We start from the raw sequence: 25,209 nt of genomic DNA, 5'->3' as shown, positions 1-25,209 counted from the left end.
CCCGGTGGTCCATGGGCTGTTGCCACCCACTGAGGTGAAGGGTGGCCACTCACGTGGCCCACTCCTGATCGGTGGTGGTTCATTGCCAATCCATAGTGCTCTTTCCACTCTCTTCTGTGAGCCTGAGATGAGGAGCCATTTGAAGGGGTCATGGAAGGGTGGAGCCATATGTACCACCTGTTCTCAAACTGGAGAGGGATTGTAATGTCCATACACCCTTTGCAAAGACTCAGCAGATTTTCAGGCCAGGCCTCTCCCTGCAGAGCGCAGCTCTGATGCTGGCTGTCAGCTGAGCACCCTCAGATTTCCTTTCTATTGGAAGTGGATGAGTTTCAGAGGAAGGAAGGATGGAGGCTGTAACCCGTCTACCCTGTCTTTCCTCCAGGGCTGACGCTGCATGAGGACAGGCTGGGCGAATACGGCTATCAGTTTATGCAGCTCAGGTAAGAAGAGTAATCTAAACATTTCCCCATGTCTATACCTTAGCCAGTGGCTTTAAAGAGGGGAGATGAATGAATGACCCTTTGTAGTATCATGTGGCAGATCTGGTCTGGGAGAGAGCTCAGGATAGGGAACAGGAGTAAAAAGAGAGATCAGAGTTCAGAAGGGTGTGTTTGACTTACCCTTTCACTGCCGCTGCCCTAGACCTATGCCCTGTAGTGGTAATTGTCCCCCCATTTCCTGGTAGTAAGCTGTGCTGAGCTGTCATTCCTAGGAATTCCTAGAGTGGATCAGGGCTGGGTTACATCTAACCAGGGTCCTGGTTCTGACAGCGACTGACATCAGCTACTTCCTTGGAAGGCACGAGAAACCCTGCAGAAGGCGGATGATTCCTTATAATTAGAGGCTGGCTCAAACGAGACCCTAAGGAGGGCTGTGGTGGCTGCACTTGGGAAGGCCTCTTTTTCGAGTGTGAAGAACCCAGAGGGGAGACCAAGGCAAGCAGGCAGGCCACTCCTTAATGCTCCTTGCCAGATCCCTGATGGGCCCTGTTCTGTTTACTAGGGGGCTGTGAGACCCCTGTGAATAGCTGTACCCCATGGTAAAAATCCATCACTTAGTCCTACTCTTAGGCCCCTGTCTTTTGGCCTGGGATCATTCCACACCAACCCTTCACCATTGATCCCAGCACACCATGTCCTTAATAACCCTTGAAAGCCGAAGGTCTGAGACACTGCCATCCCAGGCTGTGGGTGCAGCTTGGGGCAGAGACATGCCTGAGTTGGGTTTTATCTAGTGCTCTCTGGTGCCAGGCCGCAAAGCGGCGGTAGCACAGGATGCAGGGTGAGCTGTCCATCCCTCCCATAGCACTGTGGATAGTTACTAGGGTGATTAGCTGAGCCCACGTTGGCCTGGCTTACTCTGCTTGGTACCCAAGCTGGCGAGCTTAAAGATCTGCAGGAGATGCAACCACCCCCCAAGCCACGAGACTTAGAAATATACGTCCAGAAGGGACCTCAGGACGTCATCTAGTCCAGCCCCCCTGCGCCAAAGCATGACCCAGCATCTGGAGAGGTACCCTTGGCTTGTTGGTGCTTACAATTCCCCTCTATCCACTCAGTTGCTGACACTGTCAAAGAGTTCTAATAAATTTGCCTTAGCAGGCGCTAGACTGTTAGACCCCAGATCAGGCTTGTCCAGATATTTTGTTGGCTGCTTTTTAAGTATGGTTTTGGCTGATTATCCCCCTTTCTGGTTTTGTGTCCCTCGGACCCCGAGCACCCTTGGAGGCACCGTATTCTGCTCTCCTTAACAATTCTGTGCCCCTCACGCTGGCATATTTATCTCTGTGACATTTTAACAAACGGAGGGCTGATGTAAACTTGCAGCTGCTTCAGAGGGATGATTACGCAGCTGCAGGGAATGTTATTAATGATAATACTAATAAAACACCAGGAAGGCTTTGGCTCCCTTGCCATCAATACAAATTAACTCTTTCTTCACCACCAAGCCTTACTATGTGTCTGTGCCTATAAATTCTCCTTAACCTCCACATACTTCCTCACCAGTGGTCTAGCTAACCATCCACTGATTTCCTCCGTCTGCTCATGCAACCGTACAGGTTGAACCTGTCTAGTCCAGCACCCTCAGCACGTGACTGGTGCTGAACCAGAGAATTTCCCGGACCAGGGGAGGTCGATATTGTCTGGAGGTATTACCAACACGTACACTGCTTGCTGGGCTCTTAGAAAGCATGTAAGGATAAATTACAGCTAAAGAACAACACAAAACACCGAGAGCCAGGACTGGTGGCTACAGACAAACTTTATAGGACTGTGGGCAAGTTGGCAACACAGCTGGTAAGTGGACATCCAGCTAACTGAAGTTGTGCCAGACCACGGAGGTTGTGGGACTAGAGAGTGCCGGATTAGAGAGGTTCAGGCTGCACTTCTACCCACCCATCTATGTAAGTACTTTTCAGATGTCTCTACCATGTGGCCATACCTCTGGAAGGACCCCCGATACCTCTTCCCTGTACAGTGTGTGACCCTTTTGAGGCCCAATACCAGGCAACGTGTCTGTCGGTGATTTGCGTCATTTTCTGCTTGGTCAAGGCAGAAGGGGAGCATGCAAACTCAAGAGCTGTGGTGACTGATTGGGTTCCAGTACGGCTGCAGGCAATGCTCTTTCTGGAGTTGCAGTGTGGGGGGTGGCTGGTCAGGGATGCAGCCCCTGTTTCCTTTGAGGTGGCAGTTTGAATCCAGCCCAGTTAGCAGAGACCGAAAGTTCCTGTGGGAAGTGAGTTCGGTGTAATGAGTCTGGCAGGACTCAGTTCCCGGTAGACAGAGATTCACACTGCCAAACCCACCACTACAGGGCACTAATTCCTGTTCCTGTTGCCATTCTCCATTGACAGAGGTCCCAGCGACTTAACTCTCTTCCCATCTCAAGAGAGAGGCTCTCATCTAGATTAAGGCATGGGGCAGAGGTGCATTAGGGGCTTGCCTGGACATGGGACATGTTGTGGACCTGCAGGATGCAGGGCTGTCAGTTTGCTGCCTTGCCCATCAGCACAAGATCTGCCGATTGAGAAAAAGCCTCCCCTAATCCAACTGTGATGACTAAGCTGCAACCAGAAAGCAGCTGTGACAGTAGGTACCCAGGACACGCACAGGTGCTTCCCAGCAGATGAATCACAGCACTTCCCAGCCATTAATCCTCAAAACCCCTGTAAGAGCAGTACCATTACTCCACTTCTGTTTGGTCCATGGGGAAACTGAGGCACCCAGCCAGTAAGTGGCTGCAGGAGGCCATGGGATAAAGGCACCTAAGTGATCTATGTCTGGTGGGGTCTCAAGGACCTTTTCTGGGCAGAATTTCTGAGATAGGAGGCTGGCTGGTGATTTCAGCGTGGGGATTAAGCAGGAGGGTGAGAATGGGGCCTTGGAGGGAAACTGGTATGCAGAGCGGCACAGAAATCTACCTTGTTTCTTTCCCTGCCGTCTGTCATGAATCCCTCCCTTTGCAACCAGACAGCAAAGCAGCAGCATCCTGCATCCAAACATCGCCCACTGCCACCTTCCCCACTGCCACCTCCGCGCTGAGCAGAGGCACCGGGAGTCACTGCTGGGTGAGAAACAGCTTTAAAAATATCCCATTTGAGAGGCGTTCTGCCTTCTGTGTGCTGCTGCTCCGGAGCGCTTGTGTAGGTGCCAGGCATCCGGAGCGCGCCAAGTACTGTGCAGAAGAAGGCAGCGGTGAAGTCCGTGTTGTAAAGGGGGAAACTGAGGCACCGAGTGGGATCTGGCTTGCCTGACTTGGTACAATAGCTGGTGGCAGAGTTGGGATGCAACCTTGGAGGCATGCCTTGCAGAGCTGCAGTTACATGGCTCTGTCCTCTTCTTCCCCCCTTGAGATGGAGAGGGGACTTCTGTGTCAATGGTGGAGGTTTACTTTATGAATAAGCTGGTTGAGTTTAGAGGGGTCAGTCAGCAAAACCAACCAAGTCCTTACAGGACAATGGCAGAGACATTGGCTTTGAGACCCAGACTTCATCTCCTGCTGGGCCTATCTGGCGGTGGGGTTTGGCCGGAGGTGTCAGCAGTGGGGTGGGTGGGGGACAATGCTACTGAGCTTCAAAGGGGTGCGGTCTCAAGAAGCCAGGGGAGTTGTGGAACCAGACTTCAATCCAGACACCCCCAGGCCTGGCCCCGTTGCCTTCAGGAAGGGAAGCTGCTGAGTAAGACAGACCAGACTGTAGCCTGTTCTAAACCCCTCTATCGACCTGCTGTGCTCCTGTGGTTAGGGTAAGCAACATGTGGGCTTGAGGAGGTCGCTCTGATCCCTCCTGGTCCCAGACTCCTGAAGAGGAGAACTATGTGTGCCTGAATCCATTTGGACCTGCAGGGGATGCCTGGTTGCAACACAGGGCCCTGCCTCAGGGTAGTAAAAGCTGTGATTCCTCCCCAGAGGAGGTCAAGGAGAGGGGCGGGGGGCACTCACACAGGGCTCACCTTTCCCGAGCCAGGAATAAAACCTGGCAGCCCCCTGGCTCCAGCCACTAGGTAACACTTCCATCTAGCCCCAGTTCTCAGATCTAGTCCCTGCTCCACCCGTTGAGTTCCAACGACTCGACTGGCCTCTACTAGGGACTGAACAGCCCCTCACATATCTGCGTCCTTTGGCTGGGCTGGCTGGGTATGGAAGGCGGGGCAGCAGCTGAGTGTCTGACTCGCCTGTCGGCGGCCTCATGGGGCAACGTGTGAGACCCAATCTCCTGTGTGTGTATGAACGTCAGGAAAAGAAAGGTCACTGCTGGTTATCAGCTCCCTTACCCGCCCCCTTGCTCTGTGGCATTGAGGCCCATGTCTAGACCATGTACTGGGGGGAGCCCGGAGGGAAGCTACCCGCCCGGCAGCAGCTTTCCCACCAGATGGTGCTGTTGCTCCATCACCAGCTGGGTGGTTCTCCTGCCTCCTGGAAGGACACTTGGGTAGCCCTGGGAGGCCAGGTCCATTTGGCAGCTGGGGGGGGATTGCGATGAAGCTGGTGACTCAGTCCTTTCTGGAGATGGCTCTGGAGAGCACCTCTCTGCCCAGCTCCCCGGGGAGGGAGAAGCCGTAAGCAGGGACACAGCAGCGCTGCAGGCTGGTGCTGACCTGCTTTGGCGGGTGAGAGAGGGGGACATCGAAAGGGTAAGGACCACGGAGAACATGCCAGGCGAGGGGCACCAGCAGAGTGGGCTGGAGAGCGGCTGGCTCGGGCTTGCCCAGAGATGGAGGAGCCCTCCTCCCAGCTGTCAGCCCCTTGGGGTAGTGCTGCAGTGCTGGGTTCACAAGGGGTCACCTTCTGCAGGTCTGTCATGTGGGACAGGCCCCCAAAAGAGAACCAGCGGGGAATGCCATCACCAGCCCTGTAAAGGCTCATCCCTGCTGGGCAGAGCTCCTTGCTGGCTAATCTGGATCTCCTGCTTCCTTTCAGCCGCCAGCCACTGAGGCAGCAGCAGACAGAGCTGGCCAGACTTGTGTTGTCTTTGTATGCAGGTAATGGGCCAGCAGGAGGGGTTTGCAGCCTGTGCTGGGGAGAAGCACTGAGCTGTTATGCTTTTCCAGGGCTGTGCCTGCTGTATGCTGCTGCTTCTGCCGAGCATGAGCTGCCCTTGTGTTGGGCGTGCCCCCTGGCTCAGTAGGAGGCTGGTTAGCGCAGATCCAGCCACCTGACGTGCCCTGGGTTTTGGCAGGCTGCGTGTTTAACTCTGAAAGAGGCTTGGGCCTCGTGGTGTTCCCCAAAAAGTGCCATGAGCTGCTCCTGTCGCCCATTTCCAGTGACGGATCGTCAGCAACCGTTCACACCTCTCCTCCCAAGTAGGGGGCACTGCAGGAACCCCAGTTTTGCCTTGTCCTCAATGGGTGTCGTAGGTAGTTCATCTCTGCTCTCGCCAGCAGGAGGCAGTATCATTGGCTTGTTCTCCAGCAACTTGCTTATCCCGGTGGCCTCTGCAGAGCGGAAGAACGGGTTAATGTAAGTGCAGTGACATCTGGCTGAGTTGAACTGGAATCAGAGAGGAGGGTGGAGGGTTCGTATCCCTCCTCCCTGCCTTGGTCAGGTCGGGCCCCGAGTGCAATTTGGGTTCAGTGCCACCCAGCCAGTGGGTAACCCCGTGGCCCATGATGAGCTGGGTCATTGCCTGTCTTGTAAGGCCAATCAGCGTTTTAATAATGCACAGACTCCAGGTTCTGCTCGCGACCCTCCCCACAAAGTGCACAAGTGTCTTTCTGTCGCCGATTGTCCCCCACTAGCAAGTTCCTTGCTGGCTGCTGGCACTGGGTTTGGCAGACTGTGCTCTCCGCCTGCGCCTCTTCCCCCCTGGGGGAGGTAGAGGGGACTCCAAGTTCTCATGGGCCTTCTCCTGTCTTCTCTCAGTGTAGAGCAACGAGCCGTTCCACGGGAGACTCGGGAAGCATTTTGGCCATGAGACGGCAGAGCACAGAGCACACAGATGAGGTGAGGGGGTGCAAGGGCGGCGGTGCGGTATGGATCCCCACCACCATGCGAGGGAGTCCACCTGCCTTCCTAATGTACGCCTCCTGCCCCCCATTGACTGGAGGGCCCGCTCCTGCTCCATAGTGGAAGGGGGCAAGTGCTCTCAGCTCGCCAGTAGCCCTGGCCCATATCCTCCATGCCTCATTCGTTTGGCTGCTCTGAGACCACCTAGCTGTCTTGCGACCTACAGCGCCACCTACTGGGAGAGGAGTCACTGGCAGCCCCCCTCCCGTGGTCTCCCAGCCCCAGCTTGTCTCCCCTGCCAGTGCAAGACAGGAGGCCACGTTACTCCTCGGCCCATTGGGGTAATTGGCATCTTTTTCCCCCCTGCGATGGTGGCCTGCGCTCCCAGGAGGGAGGCCAGGTGGATGGCGCCGGGCGAAGGGAGCGGAGCGTACAGTTCGGGGACAACGGTGAGAGTGATGAAGGTTGGTGAGTGAGTCTCAGTCTTTGCTACCGCTGCTCCCTCTCCCCTGAGGAGCCATTTATTTTCTCCTGGGCTCTCTTCCCCCCACCCTGTCCTCCTCCACTCCTTCTGCTTTCCTTTCTCTCGCTCTCCCTTCCTTCTCCTGCCTCTTTCCTCGGCCGGTGGGTCCCGTTCCCTTCTGCGCCCTGCAGTGGGACAGGTGCCTGTGTACTGCAGAGCTGCTGGGAATCCCCGTTGCACTGGGCTGGGACCGAAGGTTTTGAGCGTCCTCACATGCTGGTTAGGAGGGAATGTTACCCCAGCTCTGCCTGTCTTCCCTCCCTCTGACCCAGGTTCCCTGTAAGCTGAGCGCTTGGGTGGCCGCCCAGCAGAGATTCAGGTCCTGCCCAGCTGATTAGCAAAGCACCCACAGCCGGCAGTGTGTGTGTGTCTATTGGCGGTGCATGCCTGCACACGTCTTGGTTCATGCAACAAAATTTATTCTGCCCGTGGGTGGAAAAAATTAGAGGGATCCCTGCATCTGACAGCCTCTCTTCAATCCCCAGCTCCCACCTACCCAGGAACTACCCTCTGCCCAGTCTCCCTCCCGTTTGCTCACCCAGTTGTCTCTTCCAGGGGCAGGTGTAGGTGGCAATGGTGAGTGTCTATAGATGTCTTTCTTGGTGCATGGATTTAACCCCTCCGAACCAGGTCAGCGGGATGAGTTTCCAAGGTGCCCAAAACATCACTGATCGGACCCCAGTTTGGCCTTCCAGGTGCTTTGGGCCAAGCTCCCTGACTTGATTCTCTTGCTTGGGGGTCGGGCCTTTGTCATTCTCTCCCTGGGTCCCGCTAGGTCCCATACCAGTCTGCATATGCCTGTGAAGGTAAATGATCCCATGTGGCATTTCCAGCCGTGGTGGGACCAGAGCTGTGTCAGAGGTTCCCTGGGCTGGAGCCAGGCCTCTGCATGCACTGCCAGATATAGCATCATTCTAAATGGATTAGCCTTGGTGCACGCCTGGCATTGCTGGGTGAGATAATCTGAGGGTCAGAAGAGATCAATATGTGGGAAGGGGCCACGTGGGGGAACTCAGAGCCCAGATGAAGGGGCATAGCCCCTCCTCCTCCCAGAGCTTTCCCTAGCTGCCAGCCCCCCCTTTTTCCTCCCCCATAATGGGGCCACCCCCAGATCCAGAAAGCCTCCTGGGCCTGGTGTGAGGGAGCTTGGTGGGGTGCGATGGAAGAGCTCCTTGGATGGAGAAGAGGTGAACAGACCTTGGGAGTCAGAGGAGCTGCAGCAGGTTTTGGAGTGGGGATAGCCTGTCTGGACAGGGCCCTGGCGCTCCTGCCTTTGTGTGGGAGCTGGTGGGCACCGTGATCCTCAGTGCTCTTGGCTGTGACATATCCCGGCTGTTAGCTAGTGGCTGGCTTGTTGAGGGGTGGAAGCCTGGTATGACTTTGCCAGGGGAGGGTGGACTGGTCCCAGTGATGTGAACAGATGGGCCCTTCTCCATCTGCAACTGTGGAGCTGCCTACCTGGGGCTGCTTTGCAGGCGAGGGTACTGCTGAGACCTCAGGTACCATAGCATCCCCACTGGGGCAGGGCTTGTGTTCCTGTGCCATAAACCCAGCCTCAGAGCACCTCCTGCTTTACTGGTGTGGCAGGGCTGGTACCCTCCTGGTACAGAAGGAGAAGTGAGGCACCGAGAGGCTAAGTAACTCACCCAGGGCCCCAGAGGGAGTCAGTGGTAGAGCAAGGAACTGAACCTAGGTCTCCTGAGTCCCAGGCCAGTTCCCAAACCACTGTGGCCCATAGGGTCTGTCCACACTGAAACCGCAGTGGTCGAAGTGCAGTTCATGCAAACATAAGAGCGACCAGATTGGGTCAGACAAAGGTCCGTCTAGCCCAGCCTCCTGTCTTCAGACAGTGGCCAATGCCCGGTGCCCCAGAGGGCATGAACAGAACAGGGAAACATGAAGTGAGCCTTCCCCTCTCGCCCATTCCCAGCTCTTTACAAACAGAAGCCAGGGCCATTGTTCCTACCCATCCTGGCTAACAGCCATTGATGGACCTAATCGCCATGAATTTATCTAGCTCTTTTTTGAACCCTGTTACAGTCTGGGCCTTCACAGCATCCTTTGGCGAGGAGTTCCACAGGTTGCCCGTGCATTGTGTGAAGAAATCCTTCTTTTCCTGTGCTTTAAATCTCCTACCTATTAATTTCCTTTGGTGACTCCTGGTTCTTGTGTTACGGGAACAAGTAAATAATTTTTCTTATTTACTTTTTCCACACCACTTGTGACTTTATGGACCTGTGGCCTATCCCCCTGTAGCCTCCTCTTTTCTAACGCAGTCTTTTTTTTCCTTTCTCCTCATACGGCAGCCGTCCCAAATCCCTGATTGTCTTTGTTGCTCTTTTCTGAACCTTTTCCAGTGTTGAGACACCTTTTTTTGAGATGAGGCAACCACATCTGCATGCAATATTCCAGATGTGCGCATACCATGGATTTATAGAGAGGCAATAAGATAGTCCTTGTCTTATTTGCTGTTCCCTTTTAAATGATTCCTAACCTACCAGAGCCACCATTCATCTGGGCAGCGTAAATACCTGTAGCAGTGTAGGCTGCAATGTAGGCTATCTGCCCCTGTAATTACCCAGGGTAGGATGGTACAGTCTGCATCAAAGCCCCGGTCTTCCAACTCCAGTACCCAAGCTGGTTCTCGTCCATCTCCCTGAACAGTGGCCACACCCTCTGATTGCAGCGTGCACAGACCTGGAGTGACCAGGAGGCAGCTGGCCCTGTGGAGACCACCAGGGAGTTCGCAAATCTCCTCCCTCCATCTCCTTCACTCCGGGTTGATTGTGGTTCTCTTCCCCCCCCAGATTCTGACACGCCCGAGGATCCTCTGCTGACCTCTCTGGCGGAGCTCTCGGTGCTGGAGCGGCTGGGCCTGCACAGGTAGGGCTCTGACAAAGGTGACTGCCAGCTGGGCTAGTGGAGGCAGCCAGAATAGCCAAGGAGGGTACGGGGTACGGAGCCTTTCACTCCCGGGCGTCTGGTTCAAATCCAGTGCAGGGCCCCACCCCCTTTTCTTCCCGCAGCAGAGAGGGGTTGCTCATATCCCGCAGAAGTCAGGATCAGGCGCTGGGCTGGCAGTGACTCAGCAGCCCCCACTTCCGGGCGGTTTGGCCCCAGGATGATTGTGGTGGGTGTGACCTGCAGGAAGTGGCTGGTCTGTTTCAAGGGGGCTCTGGCTCAGTGTAGCTGGAATGGGACCCAAACTTTCAGGAGGCTTCTCACGGCGGCAGAACTGTGCTGAGCGTGAGGGGTGTCCGCATCAGCCACTCTGCAGCCTGCTGGATATGGCCCTGGTCTGGGACGGGATCCCAGCATCAGGTCCCTGCCCTATTTGATCGAATGCAGCATTTCCTCCCCCGGGGACCCAAATCAGGCACAGCTGGTGCATGAATGTGGCTCTGCGGGCAGGGGCCCTGGCCACCAGCTGTGACGTCACCCACCCTTTGTTCCTCTTTCCAGCACCTAAATGTCTGCTTGAGGACACAGACACTGGTGCATCTCCACAATGCCGCACGCTGTGGTACACGTCCCAGCCTGCTGCACTCGGCAGAGCCCAAGGAAAGACCCCTGCCTTGGGGCCGAGAAGGGGCTCTCTCTAGGGTGGGCTGGCCCCACCAGTGGGCTGTGGGGAAGATTTTCTGGCTGCCCTTTCCTTGTATGCAGGCTTGCTGTCAAGCCAGCCCCTGACCCCCGTTCCCTGTGAGCTGAGCACTTGGGCAGATGCCATGGGGAGATTCAGGTGCTGCCCAGCTGATTAGCAGATCACCCCCAGGGAGCAGTGTGTGTTTCTATTGGTGGTGCACATCCCCACGTGCTTTGGTGCCCATTACAAAATTTATTCAGCACATAGATGGGGAAAAAGTAGAGGGACCATTGCCCCATCCCATGGATCCTGAATCACACCCAGCCCACCTGAGTGCAGCCAGTTCTGCTCGCCCAGGTCTGTGCTTGGCTCTCTGGGACCCGGCGTGCACAGGGCCCATGGGCAAACCGGTCCCCAGAGGAAGACTGAATGTACAGGAATTGCCTTCTACCTGCTGGGCACCACGAGGCCTTGGGTGCTGGCTGCGGTCAGGCTGGCTGGTCACTAGGACGTAAATTCTGGGTGTTCCCCATCACCAAGTCCCCTGCGTCACTGACGGCCACCCATGCTCTTCCTTTGCAGAGTGGCTTTGACGGAGCAGGATGTGGAGGTAAGCTCTGCTCTCTGGCTGATCAGCCTAGCAGCTGTGGCAATGAGATTGATGCACGCACTGGAGGAGTGTTCCTTCTAGCTGTGTGTACAGGCTTTAATCACCAGGGCTGCCTATTGCATCTCCCCCTCCACCCAGACCGTGGGCTGGTGTCTCTTCCTGCTTGCGTTCTTCCCTGACTTCCCCTGGCGGTTTCAATCATGCACAGAAACGTCCCACTTCCCCTCCTACCAATGGCAGCATTGGCACAGGCATGTAAACTGCTGCGGTGTTCCACCCCAGAGGTGGCTGCATTTTAGTCATGAATGAAGTGATCCTTCTGTGTGGCATGTGCCGTGCATGGTAATGCTATCAAGTGCTCTGAGCCTTGAAAAAGGCCCCACTGAATGAATAGATGAGGATGATAGCAGTCCCCTGAGTGCCAGGGCGGGCTTGGGCGTTGCTTCCCAGCTGGCAGCTGCTCAGGAAGATGATTGTGCCTCTGGCTTGTGCTGTCTGCAGGGAAGAACCTGCCAGCCTCCAGCTTGGTTGCCAGGGCTTAGCCGCTAGCTCAGCAGGACATCTGCACAGTCAGACCTCAAACACTGCCCCTCCAGCAGCCCCCTGGGACGACTCCTGCCCCAGTGCATGCCACGATACTGTTAACTGACCTAGCCTGAAGGGGCCAGAATCCTTGGCTGGTGCATGACCTGCCATCCCTGCTGGCTGCAATCCTGCTGCATTGGCTGCGCTGATGTAGTGGTTAGCAGGCCCCATATTCCTCCCTCTTTACCCCAGTGGCAACTCACTGGTGTGAGACCGGAGTCAGGCCTGCGGCATGGGGGTGGCTGTGTGAACAGCTGTCCTGTTACAAGCAGCAAGGGAGGGGTGGGGCTGGGGGGTGCTGGACCTGTCCAATAGGCTTGAGCGATGCACCCTGAAACTGCAGGGGGGCGTGTAATGGAAGAAGTGGCTTCCCCTGGCTCTCCTGAAGTGATCAAGCCAAGCCTACGCCTGGCCCTGTGCCCCAGCTCTGTCCACATCCCCTCCTGCTGCTGCAGCGTCGGCTCCGTCAGAAGCACCTGCTGCACTGCCTACAACCTGGGCGTGTGCGGCAGTTCCCTGACTGCTCCCTCCTGGCCACACGCTGTCCTCGTCCTCTGTGGATGTGGCTCTGAGGTGACCCTGCCTGCCCCCCGCAGGCGGCGTTCACGCACTTGGCACTGGCCTTCCGCTGCGACGCGTTCACCCTGCGGCGGCGGGTGCAGGTGGAGGAGCGGGCGCGCACTGTGGCGGAGGAGAACATCCAGAAGGAGCTGGAGGAGTGCCAGGCCGTGCTGCAGGTCAGTGGGGCTGGCTTTGGGGTGCCCTGCGGGGGAGGGCGATCCTGCCCCATGGCGGCTTCCTAGCCCCCAGTGTGCAGTTTCCATCTATCACAGCCCTACTGGCCCGTCTCCCAAGGGAGGAGCAGATGGGGTCACTCACCTTGCTCTGCAGCCAGGTTTAAGGCTCCCCTCGGGGGACGTTTGTTTCACTGGGAGGGGGCCTTGTCACGCCCTGAGCTCTGGCTGTGATGCGGCTGCTGCTGCATTCCAGGGTGCAGGGAGTCCTCTCCAGCCTGGGGAATGGGCTGGCATGTGGCACTGCTGGTGGGATCCGTGCAATGTTCCCGCTCATTTTTTTTTTTTTTTTGGCACCGTGTGTGGACTAAATTTTGTTTGTGCACCCAGGCATGTGCAGATGTGCACCACAAGATGAACACAGGCTGCTGGCTGTGGGTGCTCTGCTCAGCAGCTGGGCAGCCTTTGATGCTCAGCTCACAGGGAATGCTGCTCCTGAGCCTTTGGCTTCAAGGCCCTTGACGTGACCGGAGCCCTGCTGGGAGCAGGGAGCCGCAGCCCAGAGTGGTTTGCTGACTCTTTGGCGGCTGGTGTGCCATCCGCCTGTAGACCCCACGACCGGCAATCTGTCCGCACCTCAGCGTGCTCCTTCAGCAGAGGCCTGACCGCTTCCAGTGGAGGGCATCCCCCTGGGCTGGGTTCTCTGCTGCTGTAAATCCATTGAGTTTCCGCTGAAGTTGTGACTTTTGCCCTAATTTACACTAAAGACCACCCAGGGCTACACTCCTGCGTATTTTATTAAATGCCACTATTGGATTAAAGGGAACAGGGGAACCAGCTTTCATGCACGCACGCTCATGCCCTCCTGCACTTACCCAGGCGAACTCACACAGGTGAAGAGTTGCGCAGGCCTGGCCGAGGAAGCCACGCCATAGCAGGTGCAGTGTGCCTGGTGGCAGTCATGAACCCAGGTGCAAAGTGGATTGTACGCCCCCCAGCAAACGTTGTCAGCTTGCGCTTTTGTCAGTGGAGTAATTAGGAGCAGTCAGAACTGTCCATCCTAGGGAGAAGGGGCAGGGGCCAGGGCTGCCTGGGGCCTCCGCAGCCAGCAGAGACTAACTCCTGTAGAGTGAGGAGGGCAAGAAGAAAATCTGCTGGTTGGCACCCATCTTCTGATATGTTTTAGTCCACAGCTCTTGTCCTGCCCCTCTGCCCCACGCCGCTGTCTGAGCAGGAGTCTTCAACTGGCGGCCGATGGGTTTTTGATCTTCTCTTGATGGGGCCTCTTTCTTTCTTGGGTGGGTCCTTTTGCAGGGCTCAGCTCCTATTATTCTCTGGCCACCCAGGCGCTGGTGGCAGCCAGTTGTGGAGACAGGCTGGCTTTGGGGAGTGAGTCCATTGTGCGCGTGCATGCGTGTGCGTGCACACACCCACCCACCCCTCCTCATTCACACTTTCCTCACTCACAGAAAGGAAGGCTCACTTCAGAGCGAGCCATTTCGGTTACAAAGGAACAGCCGGGATTTCTCACAGGCGTACGGCATCTGTAAACAATTTCATGTACTATTTAATATAGACCTAGCAGCTGCTACGAAACAAAGCTTTCAGAAAGTGATAGGAGTTACAGCTGCATTGCACTGGAGGGAGAGGAGGCTTTCTACAGCAGTGACCGCTCTCGCTGGCCTGAGCAGTGACCTGGCAGGAGCTTGTCCTGTTGGGCCCCAGCTGGCCCTGCTCAGTAGATGGGGACATGAGGTTCTGTCTCTGGCCCCAGGCATCAGCACTGAATGAACACCTGGGCTTTTGCTGCGGAACTGGCTGGTTGTGATGTCCCAGCCCAGCTGGGCCTCTCCTGGGCTGAATTCTTTGCCGCTCTATCATAGCCCTGGTGGGGGCTCCAGCGAAGGCAGGGTGATCATGCAGAGCTGCTGCTGGTTTTCCCCCTCTCTCTCCCTCCCCACAGAGGCTGGCCTTGGCTTGTGTCGACCCTAAGCGTAAGGAGCTCGTCCGGCAGCTGCAACACAGTCTGACGGTGCTGGCTGGGGCGGTCGAGCGGGCCATAAGTGCAGCGGAGAAGCTGGGTGCGGTCCATCAGGTGGGTCCAGGGGCTCTAAGAGCCCAGAGGGGAGGGTGACAGGCTGCTCCCCTGTGGCTGGTGGTGGAAGCCCCATCAATGGAGCCTGGGGCAAAGGGGACCAAAGGGACAAACTAGAGAAATGGTCCGAGGTAAACAGGATGAGGTTTAATGAGGACAAATGCAAAGTATGCAACTTAGGGTGAAACAATCAGCATCATACATGCAGAATGGAAAGCGACTGTCTCAGAAGGAGTTCTGTGGAAAGGGATCGAGGGGTCGCAGTGCATCACAAGGTAAATATGAGTCGTCAATGTGCTGCCGTTGCAAAAAAAGCAAACATCTTTCTGGGAGGCATTAACAGGAGTGTTGAGAGTCAGACACAAGAAGCCACTGTTCTGCGCTGATTAGGCATCAACTTGAGTATTGTGTCCAGTTCTGGGCGCCACATTTCATGAAAGATGTGGAGAAGGTCCAGAGAAGAGCAACAAGAATGATTCAAGGTCTAGAGAATGTGAGCTCTGCGGGAAGAAGGAAAGAACTGGGCATGTTTAGTTAAAAGAGAAGCCTGAGAGGGGACATGGTAGCAGTTTACAAGCACCTAAAAGAGGGTTACAAGGAGGGGAGAGAAAAATTGTTGTTCTTGGCCTCTGAGGGAGGTTCAGGATGGACATTAGGAGAAACCTGCCAACTATCAGAGTGGTTAAACGCTGGAATAAATTGCCTAGGGAGGTTGTGGGATCTCCAGCCCTGGAGCTATTTCAGAGCGGGTCAGACAGACACCTATCAGGGTTGCTCTAGACCAGGGTTTCCCAAACTTTACATAGTTGGGACCTGGGTTTTTTTTCAGTACCTTTTTTGTGGCCCAACATATAAATGCATATTTAAAAAAAGAGAAATGAATAAATTTTCACTGTTGTTATTTATTCACAACAACAACAACAACAACAGTGCACAGCGACAGTTTGTCTGTTTTCTAAGGACCGGCATTTTTTTTCCCCAAGGACCAGTACTGGGCCACGGACAACACTTGGGGAAACGCTGGCCTTGATGGTGCATGCTCCTGCAGTGAGGGCAGGGGACTGGAGTTCATGACCTCTCGAGGGCCCTCCAGTTCTATGAGTCGATGATTCCAGGACTGCTCAGTATAAGATTAACCCTGAACTCTCAACGTGCTGAGCTCCATAGACCCTGTCTCTTGGGCTGGCTCCACAGCCCCTGGGCCCACCCCCTCTGCCAGCTGGCAGAGCCACTCCTGTGCTTGCTGGCATTAGTGACAGCCCTGTCCTGGGGTGAGCAGTGTGGGGGAAGCTGCCAAGCCATGTGCCAGCTGGCCTGTAACCTCTTATCCACTAGGCTCCCTTCCTCTCTCGTGCCCCAGATCCCACCTGCTCCTTGCCTTCCTGCTGCTCATGCCTGAGCCCTGCCCACCAACACAGTGGAGTCCTGCTAGCCACTGCCTTGATGGTGATGGGCAGAGCCTTAGGTCCTGTGTAGAACCGCCAGGGCTGGCGGCCGCCCTGAGCCTGCCCGCCATGGGGCTGAGGCTTTGCCTGATCCCCATCCCTCTCCCTCGGGCCCAGGAGGCACGGATGAGCCGGGCGGTGGAGGTGATGGTGCAGCACGTGGAGAACCTGAAGAGGCATCACGTGCGGGAACACGCGGAGCTGGAGGAAATGAAGAGGCTGATTCAGCAGAACTCCCGCAACCGGCAGCTGGCTGAGAACAGGGGTGAGGCGGGCTCAGCAGCCCGGGGTGCAGGTGGAGCGGGGAGGCGCCTGGGCCGATGGCAAGAGGAGGCGTGGTGTAACAGTTAAAGCACAGGGCTGGGCATTGGGGCTTGGGTGGTCGATGCTGGGCGCTGGCACTGACTCACTGCATGGCTTTGGGTGGGTTACTTGGTCCCTAGTAGCCCGTGTGGCCCGAGTCAATTTCAGCCGAGGGAGGAACGTGGTAGCCACTTGCTCCCCTTTGACTAGGGGCTCACCTGGCCCCTGTGCGCCTCCGCGGGGCTGGATAGCTGAACCACAGAAGGGCCCTATTAAAGGGAGTTGTGTGACCTCCAGCCCTGAGCGCCTGCAAGCCGCCCATCCCAGCTGCAGCGGGCAGGCAACACAGCTGGGAGTGCAGCAGTGACAGGCCCCCAGCCCCAGTAGCAGGGGGGTGCATCCCATCTCCCCGCTCCCCTTCCTTCAGCCTCCCGCACCAGGGCCTGGGATTTCCCGGCTGGCCGGTTCTCGGCAACCACCCAACCACAGTGACATTGGGACGTCTCTCCCAGCTCCCTCCACACTGAGCTTCTCCGCTGGTCAACCACCCCTCACCGCTGGGGACGTAGCAGGTCAGCTCAGGAGCCCAGCAGGGCAAGCCAGGGCACGGCTGCTGTGCAGGTGGCAAGAGAGCGTGAGTCGCTCAGGGCCGGAGGAACTGCCTCTGAAGCAACCCCCCCCCCCCCTTTGCTTCCTTAGACGACGGCGAGCAGAGAGCGAAGCTGCCCCTGACGCGGACGTTCCACCAGGTAGCATGTGTGCCCCTCCCGGGCAGGGCTGTCCAGCTCGCAGAGGGGTGGCTCAAAGGAGGCCCTTCTCTAGCAGCGCTTCGAATGCAGCAGCCGTTTCCCCTGCAGCTCAGGAGGCCGAGGGAAGTGGTCGGCCGGGGGTCAGGCCCAGCCTGGATGGCCCCCTTCACTGGCGAGCGCAGGGAGCCAGTTGCGGAGACTGTAGGCGTGTAGGACACTCCTGAGCCTCTAAGTGGCCTCTGATCACCTCTTGGGGTGGGGGGATCTTTGCCCTTGCACCAGAAAATCCAGAGCCCATTCATGGCACGTCAGCGAGCCGGGGCGGGGTGTGGGTGGCAGGGACAGACTCTCCCTCCATCCCTGATGCCGTGGGGGCAGAGAACAAACTCTTCCCCTCCCCTGTAAGGCAGCACCGCTCCTGCCAGGTACCGCAGGAGGGAGCAGCTGGGGGCAAGGGCGGCAGGGCCCTCGAGTGGGCTCTGTGCCACAGGGGGAGTTAGCACCCACTTTCCACGTGGCTGCCTGGAGCAGAACTGGGGGTGGGGCCGTGCACTAACTGCCTTCTCCCTCCTCCTGTCCCAGGCGTCGGCCCGCCGGAGAGTCAGCATCGCTGTCCTTCCCAAGCAGCTCACGGTGAGGGCCGCCGCCGTACGCTGGCCGGGACGAAGCTGGGCGGGGCATCGCGCCTGCTCCTGCGTCCCTACTCGTGCCGTCGCTCCAGGGGCCAGAGGTGTTCCCCTACCATCAGCCCCGGCACACACGCTCCTGAACGCTCAGACCGGAAGGGACTGCGTGTCACGCAGCCCTCGGGCACACCTCCCCAGGGTCCCGGCTGTAAAGGCCCAGGCTGCATCTGTCTCTCACATGCGACCCACGTGCACCTCCCTGGCACTCTCTCGTGCTTTCACGGGCTGTATCTGTGTCTCACACGTGGCCCACGTGCACCTCCCTGGCACTCCCTTGTGCTTGCACGGGCTGTATCTGTGTCTCACACGACGCGGCCCACGTGCTCCTCCCTGGCACTCTCTCGTGCTTGCACGGGCTGTATCTGTGTCTCACACGACGCGGCCCACGTGCTCCTCCCTGGCACTCTCTCGTGCTTGCACGGGCTGTATCTGTGTCTCACACGACGCGGCCCACGTGCACCTCCCACCCACTCCCTCGTGCTTGCACAGAGTGTCTGTGTCTCACACGCGGCCCATGTGCACCTCCCTGCCACGCCCTCGTGCTTGCACGGGCCGTATCTGTGTCTCAGACGACGTGGCCCACGTGCACCTCCCTGGCACTCCCTCTTGCTTGCACGGGCTGTATCTGTGTCTCAGACGACGTGGCCCACGTACACCTCCCTGGCACTCCCTCGTGCTTGCACGGGCTGTATCTGTGTCTCACACGCGGCCCACGTGCACCTCCCTGCCACGCCCTCGTGCTTGCATGGGCTGTATCTGTGTCTCAGACGACGTGGCCCACGTGCACCTCCCTGGCACTCCCTCGTGCTTGCACGGGCTGTATCTGTGTCTCACACGACGTGGCCCACGTACACCTCCCTGCCACTCCCTCGTGCTTGCACGGGCTGTATCTGTGTCTCACACGACGCGGCCCACGTACGCCTCCCTGGCACTCCCTCTTGCTTGCACGGGCTGTATCTGTGTCTCACACGACGCGGCCCACGTGCTCCTCCCTGGCACTCTCTCGTGCTTGCACGGGCTGTATCTGTCTCTCACACGGCCCACGTGCACCTCCCTGCAACTCCCTTGTGCTTGCACGGGCTGTATCTGTTTCTCACACGACGCGGCCCACGTACACCTCCCTGCCACTCCCTCGTGCTTGCACGGGCTGTATCTGTGTCTCACACGACGCGGCCCACGTACACCTCCCTGGCACTCCCTCGTGCTTGCACGGGCTGTATCTGTGTCTTACACGACGCGGCCCACGTGCTCCTCCCTGGCACTCTCTCGTGCTTGCACGGGCTGTATCTGTGTCTCACACGGCCCACGTGCACCTCCCTGCAACTCCCTTGTGCTTGCACGGGCTGTATCTGTGTCTCACACGGCCCACATGCACCTCCCTGCAACTCCCTTGTGCTTGCACGGGCTGTATCTGTGTCTCACACGACGCGGCCCACGTGCACCTCCCTGGCACTCCCTCGTGCTTGCACGGGCTGTATCTGTGTCTCTCACGACGCGGCCCACGTGCACCTCCCTGGCACTCCCTCGTGCTTGCACGGGCTGTATCTGTGTCTCACACGGCCCACGTGCACCTCCCTGCAACTCCCTTGTGCTTGCATGGGCTGTATCTGTGTCTCACACGCGGCCCACGTGCACCTCCCTGGCACTCCCTCGTGCTTGCACGGGCTGTATCTGTGTCTCACACGACGCGGCCCACGTGCACCTCCCTGCCACTCCCTCGTGCTTGCACGGGCTGTATCTGTGTCTTACACGACGCGGCCCACGTGCACCTCCCTGCCACTCCCTCGTGCTTGCACGGGCTGTATCTGTGTCTCACACAACGCGGCCCACATGCTCCTCCCTGGCACTCTCTCGTGCTTGCACGGGCTGTATCTGTGTCTCACACGGCCCATGTGCACCTCCCTGCAACTCCCTTGTGCTTGCACGGGCTGTATCTGTGTCTCACACGACGCGGCCCACGTACACCTCCCTGGCACTCCCTCGTGCTTGCACGGGCTGTATCTGTGTCTCACACGACACGGCCCACGTGCACCTCCCTGCCACGCCCTCGTGCTTGCACGGGCTGTATCTGTGTCTCAGATGATGTGGCCCACGTGCACCTCCCTGGCACTCCCTTGTGCTTGCACGGGCTGTATCTGTGTCTCACACGGCCCACGTGCACCTCCCTGCCACTCCCCTGTGCTTGCACAGGCTGTATCTGTGTCTCACATGGGGCCCACGTGCACCTCCCAGCCACTCCCTCGTGCTTGCATGGGCTGTATCTGTGTCTCACACGTGGCCCACGTGCATCTCCCTTCCACTCCCTCGTGCTTGCATGGGCTGTATCTGTGTCTCACACGTGGCCCACGTGCATCTCCCTTCCACTCCCTCGTGCTTGCATGGGCTGTATCTGTGTCTCACGAGCGGCCCGCGTGCACCTCCCTGCCACTCCCTCGTGCTTGCACGGGCTGTATCTGTCTCGCACGACGTGGCCCACGTGCATCTCCCTGCCACTCCCTCGTGCTTGCATGGGCTGTGTCTGTGTCTCACACACGGCCCACGTGCATCTTCCTGGCACTCCCATGTGCACAGACACAGCGTGTACCTGTGTCACACACGGCCCATGCACACCTCCCTGACACCCTCACATGCACACAAGGATGCCAGCTCAGGGGCCTCCCAGACATTCCCCTCTGCTCTCTCTCACCCGTCCCCTGCTGCCCCCTGCCGCGCACAGCATGCTGGGACCACAGGCCTCTGGGCTTTTCTCCAGCTCTTCCATTCTGCTCACGCTGTCCCTTGCGATTTGTCCGCAGCCACTTCCCAGCCCCGACAGTGGACAAGCGCCTGCGGGGGAGGCGGCGAAGGCTGTGGGGGAGAGCAGCCCTCGCACAGAGAGGTAAGGTGGGACCGCTCCCCACAGGTGTAGGGCTGCGGGGGAGGCCAGGGCCCAAGGCCCCGCTGACTCCCCTCTGCTCCCAGACATGTCGGCTGCCTCCAAGAGGATTCCACTGAGGGCTATTTCATCCTGCGCTCAGACTCCTCCAACTCCTTGCACCGAAGCCAGCAGAGGGCAGACAGCCTGGAGTGTGCGGGGGACAGAGGCCGCTGTGCAGAAGGGTAAGGGTGTGTCAGGGCTCCCTCCTGCCAGATCCCAGGGGGGACCGGGAAGGGAACTTTTAAGAATATAAGAATGGCCAGACTGGCTCAGACCAAAGATCCATCTAGCCCAGCGTCCTGTCTTGCAACAGCGGCCACTGCCAGGTGCCCCAGAGGGAGTGAACAGAAGAGGGAATCATGAAGTGATCCCTCCCCTGTCGCCCATTCCCAGGCTCTGACAAACAGGCCAGGGACATTGTTCCTACCCATCCCGGCTAACAGCCAGTGATTGACTTTATCTGCATGAATTTTTCTAGTTCTTTTTGAACACTGTTAAAGTCCTGGTCTCTGCAACATCCTGTGGCGAGGAGTTCCACAGGCTGACCATGCGCTGCATGAGGAAAAACGTCCTCGTGTTAATTTTAAACCTGCTGCCCATGAATTTCATTGGGTGACCCCCCAGTTCTTATGTTATGGTCACAAGTACATAATTTTTCCTTTCTCATTTTCTCCACACCGCCATGATTTTATAGACCTCTGTCCTACCCCCCTTCGTCTCCTCTCTTCTAAGCGGAAAAGCCCTAGTCTTCTTTCATCTTTCTGCCTCTGGCACCGTTCCAAACCCCTCCTCATGCATGTTGCCCTTTTCTGAACCTTTGCCGGCGCCAATATATCTTTTCTGAGATGCAGCAACCACAGCTGTACGCAGCATTCTAGATGTGGGTGCATCATGGATTTATATAAAGGCAGTAAGCTCTTCTTTGCCCCTTTTCAAATGATTTCCAGCATTCTGCCCGGTTGGGACTGTGAGTGATGCACGCCTCGGAGTGGCTGGGCTTCCGTTTTCCTCTGGCACATCTGAGGCTGGTGGCTAGTGGGGGATCCTGCACTGGGTGGACCACTGGCCCTGCTGGTAATGGATCCTTACTGTGTTCCCCCAACCCAGGAGTGAGCTGGAGCTGCAGAAACGGGGAAGCCCCAGCAAACCCACAAAGGAGGAACCCAACGGGGCATCAGACGGTGGCGAGTTGGTGGAGGAACTGGAGCGGCTTAGTGTGACGTGAGCTAACGACATCTCAGCCCCATGTGGCGTCCAGCTGCCCTGGCAGGGGACTCCAGAATCTTTCCCGCATGACACACCGGAGAGAGAACTTCCCTTCACCCGCCCCCCGCCGCAATGTGGCCACTTTTGGGGTGGGGAACGCGCAGCAGCTGCTCACCAGTCCCCCAGTAACATGTGGCACCAGTTTAGGGCAGGAAGGAAATCGAATGTCTCTTGGGAGCTGCAGAACGTAGTGCTCAGCTGCCCAGGCTCCTGGGTTAGTACAGCTCTTCCTGCTGCGTGGGCTGGGGGATCCTGAATGACCCCACTCTGCTCCTCCACGTTGGGCGCTGCCCCGAGCTTCCCGTGCTCCCAATGCCCAGCCTCCACTCCAAGGGCCTCTTTCAAATCCATTTCTTCCTTGAAGCCCTCCCGCTGTCTCTGCCCTTCCTGGGCTCTTGTGGCTCGGTACCCTGTCTGTCATGTCCCAGAGCCTTGCTCTGAGTCCCCTAGTGCTGGAGATAACCCTGCTCCCTTCTGCTTGTCACCCTACAAGTTTACAAGGCATTTCACGGACACAGGCCAGGGCCCTAACTGAGGTGCGTTCAGAGGGCAAGCAGAACCATCAGCTGCTGCAGGGTGTGCCAGCTCTGGGAGGGACGGGGAGGAGGAGGAAATGTGAGATTCTGGGGTCCCAGTGCACGAGAGGCCTGGGGGAAGTGGGTAGCGAAGGGCCGTGCAGGCCACAGGTGGAACTCCAGTAGGTGGCAGGTTGCCCACCGCTGGACTTCAATCTTGGGGCCCACTGAGCCAAAGGGCCACTTGTGCAGCCCACGCAGTCCTGGTTGCCCGTCACTGCCCTGAAGGCACTGCAGGTTAGGGACCTGGTCTGTGAAGTGCCCCTGAAATAGTCGGGGGACAAGGGAAGGGAGGCGGGGCTATCTTGGGGCCCAGGGGACTGAGACCAAGGCAGCAGAGGAAGTGGGGAGTGGTGCTGCGCTGCCTGGGTTCTCTCCCAGGCAAGTCAGCTCACCATTGTGCCTCAGTTGCAGTTTCAGCCTGGCGGGAGATTGTCAATTTCTCAGGTCTGTTGCGAGGTTCAGCTAAGGAATGTTTGCAGGCAGGTGGCTCGGTGCTGTCCTACACTGAGCGGCAGGAGACCCTTCACATTTTGAACACTTCCAACTGGGGCCAGGGTAGCGGGAGAATTCCAGGGCTGTCAGAGGGCACAGGGTGGGGGCGATTCCTGACTAGTAGGGAAATAAATTACGCCTGGATCTTGCCTCGCCGATAGAGATAACAGCCTGAATTCTAGTCCAGATCAAAAGCAGCATCCGGCCTTATCCTTGCCCCTTTGTCCTTGACGGCTGCGCTGTTGTACAGGTCCATTGTTCTAGTTCTTAAATTGTTGCTCTTGGGCTTCCCACTCCACCGGCCACGTGAGCTGCCTGTGCCGGGGGGAAAGTGACACTGTGTACCGAAAACACAGTCCAAGGGAACCTTTCCTCTGGTACCTTTTTACTGTCAGCTTCACTGTTATCTCTGTCAGGAGGCAAGAGTGGGGTGTAATTTATTTCCCCACTAGCCAGAAATCACCCCCACCCCGGGTGCCCTCTGCCGCTGCCTTGGCGTTTCTGGTGGGGACGGAGGGGCCATTGGCACATTATCCCCTCTGCTCCTTGGGGTGATGGAGGTTTTCTCTCATTCTTGGCAGGTCCCACGCAGCCACAAAAGAGCTCCCCTGGCCTTGGTTTTTTCTGCCGCAGCACTGCTGGCTTTTCCTGTGGCTGCTTTTCCTGGGCATCACCTGTCACGTGCTGATGTGGATTTTGGAAATGCAGAAGCAGCCGCCGCCACCCATCTCCAAGTCCTAGGGCGGCGGGCGAGGAGTCCGGGAGGAGAGATGCACTTTAGCAGCACTTCCTTATTTTTTGGAAATGAAACAGAATAATAAAAGCAATGGGGGGAAAGAGGGAATGGCTCAGGGGTGACCTCCCTCGTGGAAGCTGGGCATGGCTCGGAGAGGCCTGCTTGTGTGAAAGGAGCTTCCAGTGCACTAAGGCTCTTAGAGGCTGCTTCACCCACTTGTCCCCACAGGCTCATCAGTCCCAGCATGGCCCTTTTCAGCCCGGTCTAGGGTCCCTGGGTCTGTCACTGCTCCCGGTTGGGGCTGCCTCTGTCAGAGGATCTGAAGGCCCAGGTTCAAACCTTCTACTGCATGCCCGGCGGGGCCCTTCAACAAGCTGGCCTCTTCCTTTCCTCTCCCCGTGGCTTGGGCTGAGCTGCTCTGAATTGCCTCAGCCCACTTCTCTTGAGGCTGGAAAAGCTGCTGCAACCTCCGTTTGCTCTAGCAGCTGCTGCCTCCTGCTGCACCTCCCCTGCGCACAGGGCTGCCGTAGAAAAGCCACTTTCCCCCCTGCTCTGGGTGGAAGTAAGATCCCATCCAGTCTCTAGGGGTGTGGGGACAACCTAACCCCACCCTGGGTTGCAGAGATGCTTTAACATACAAACTCCTCTGAACAGCCTGCCCTGCTGGCTTTGCTCTCTTGGGCCCTATTCCTCCAAGCCAGCTTGGTGGTTATTAAGGTGGGCCAGGGGGCTCTCAGCTGCCCTCTTTGCATACACTCGCATACTCCTAATCACCCAGTGAAAGGCCACGGCTGCAAGGTTCACGCACAGCCACTGCTTGTTGAACTGTGGGGGCTGCCTGTCTCCAGCCCCTCTACCACACCTGACTCCGGGGGCTGCTGGAAGGGCCAGGGGCCCTGTACACAAAGATGCTCTCCCTGCTCGACCAGCTTGTACTGTAGCAATCTGTGGGGTGGGCAGATCTGGGGGCATTTTCTGTAGCTGCCTCTGAGGCATTAGAAACCCAGCAAGGAACTGACGGGAGAAGGTTTGTCTCAGTGTGGACTCCAGTGGCTGACTGAGGACAGCCCCTGCATTTCGCCTTTGGTGAATAAAGGGAAGATCTCAGCTTGCCTGATTTGCCAGCCAGCCTCCCTGTGTCCCCACTCCCTGGGGGTTGTCCTCACCAAGTTACCCGCTGCAGCAGCTCCGGGGTGCAGGAGGGTTTGTCCTGCGCACTACTGGCTTCCAGCAGAGGGCTTAGGGGACAGGTGGTGAGATTTGTCGACAAGCTGTAAGTCCTTCCAAGCGCTTTCTTGGACTGGCGTAAGTTACGGCTGCCAAGCACGTGGGGAGCGAGCAGGGCTGGGGTTGGCGCCGGCCTTCAGAGACGCAGACGCACAGCTGAACGCTGCACAAATATAACACACCCACTGCAACACGTGCACGTAGCACAACAAAGGTTGGGTCTCTGCTCC

General features: G+C 57.6%; 1 protein-coding gene across 3 annotated transcripts in view; it reads left to right on the top strand.

The window, feature by feature from the left end:
* Nucleotides 1-23,856, top strand: part of LOC142001809 (uncharacterized) — a 41,806-nt gene extending 17,950 nt beyond the window's left edge. For 2 of the 3 annotated variants that reach the window (XM_074977389.1, XM_074977390.1), the window contains 15 exons: nucleotides 386-443; nucleotides 5,422-5,483; nucleotides 6,364-6,444; nucleotides 6,836-6,911; nucleotides 9,778-9,853; nucleotides 11,139-11,166; nucleotides 12,348-12,488; nucleotides 14,449-14,580; nucleotides 16,143-16,290; nucleotides 17,028-17,077; nucleotides 17,660-17,710; nucleotides 20,559-20,641; nucleotides 20,725-20,862; nucleotides 21,788-21,901; nucleotides 23,598-23,856. In XM_074977389.1, coding sequence (XP_074833490.1) covers nucleotides 5,478-5,483; nucleotides 6,364-6,444; nucleotides 6,836-6,911; nucleotides 9,778-9,853; nucleotides 11,139-11,166; nucleotides 12,348-12,488; nucleotides 14,449-14,580; nucleotides 16,143-16,290; nucleotides 17,028-17,077; nucleotides 17,660-17,710; nucleotides 20,559-20,641; nucleotides 20,725-20,862; nucleotides 21,788-21,901; nucleotides 23,598-23,757 — 1,284 coding nt within the window. In that variant the 5' untranslated portion in view covers nucleotides 386-443; nucleotides 5,422-5,477 and the 3' untranslated portion in view covers nucleotides 23,758-23,856. The remainder of the gene's footprint in view (nucleotides 1-385; nucleotides 444-5,421; nucleotides 5,484-6,363; nucleotides 6,445-6,835; nucleotides 6,912-9,777; nucleotides 9,854-11,138; nucleotides 11,167-12,347; nucleotides 12,489-14,448; nucleotides 14,581-16,142; nucleotides 16,291-17,027; nucleotides 17,078-17,659; nucleotides 17,711-20,558; nucleotides 20,642-20,724; nucleotides 20,863-21,787; nucleotides 21,902-23,597) is intronic. The other variant, XM_074977391.1, reaches the window with a different exon arrangement.
* The last annotated feature ends 1,353 nt before the right edge of the window (nucleotides 23,857-25,209 follow it).

This window comes from Carettochelys insculpta, chromosome 26, assembly GCF_033958435.1.
Source record: "Carettochelys insculpta isolate YL-2023 chromosome 26, ASM3395843v1, whole genome shotgun sequence".
NCBI lineage: Eukaryota > Metazoa > Chordata > Testudines > Carettochelyidae > Carettochelys > Carettochelys insculpta.
The sequence above is the reverse complement of the archived record's forward strand: the minus strand, read 5'-3'. Positions and strand labels throughout refer to the sequence as shown.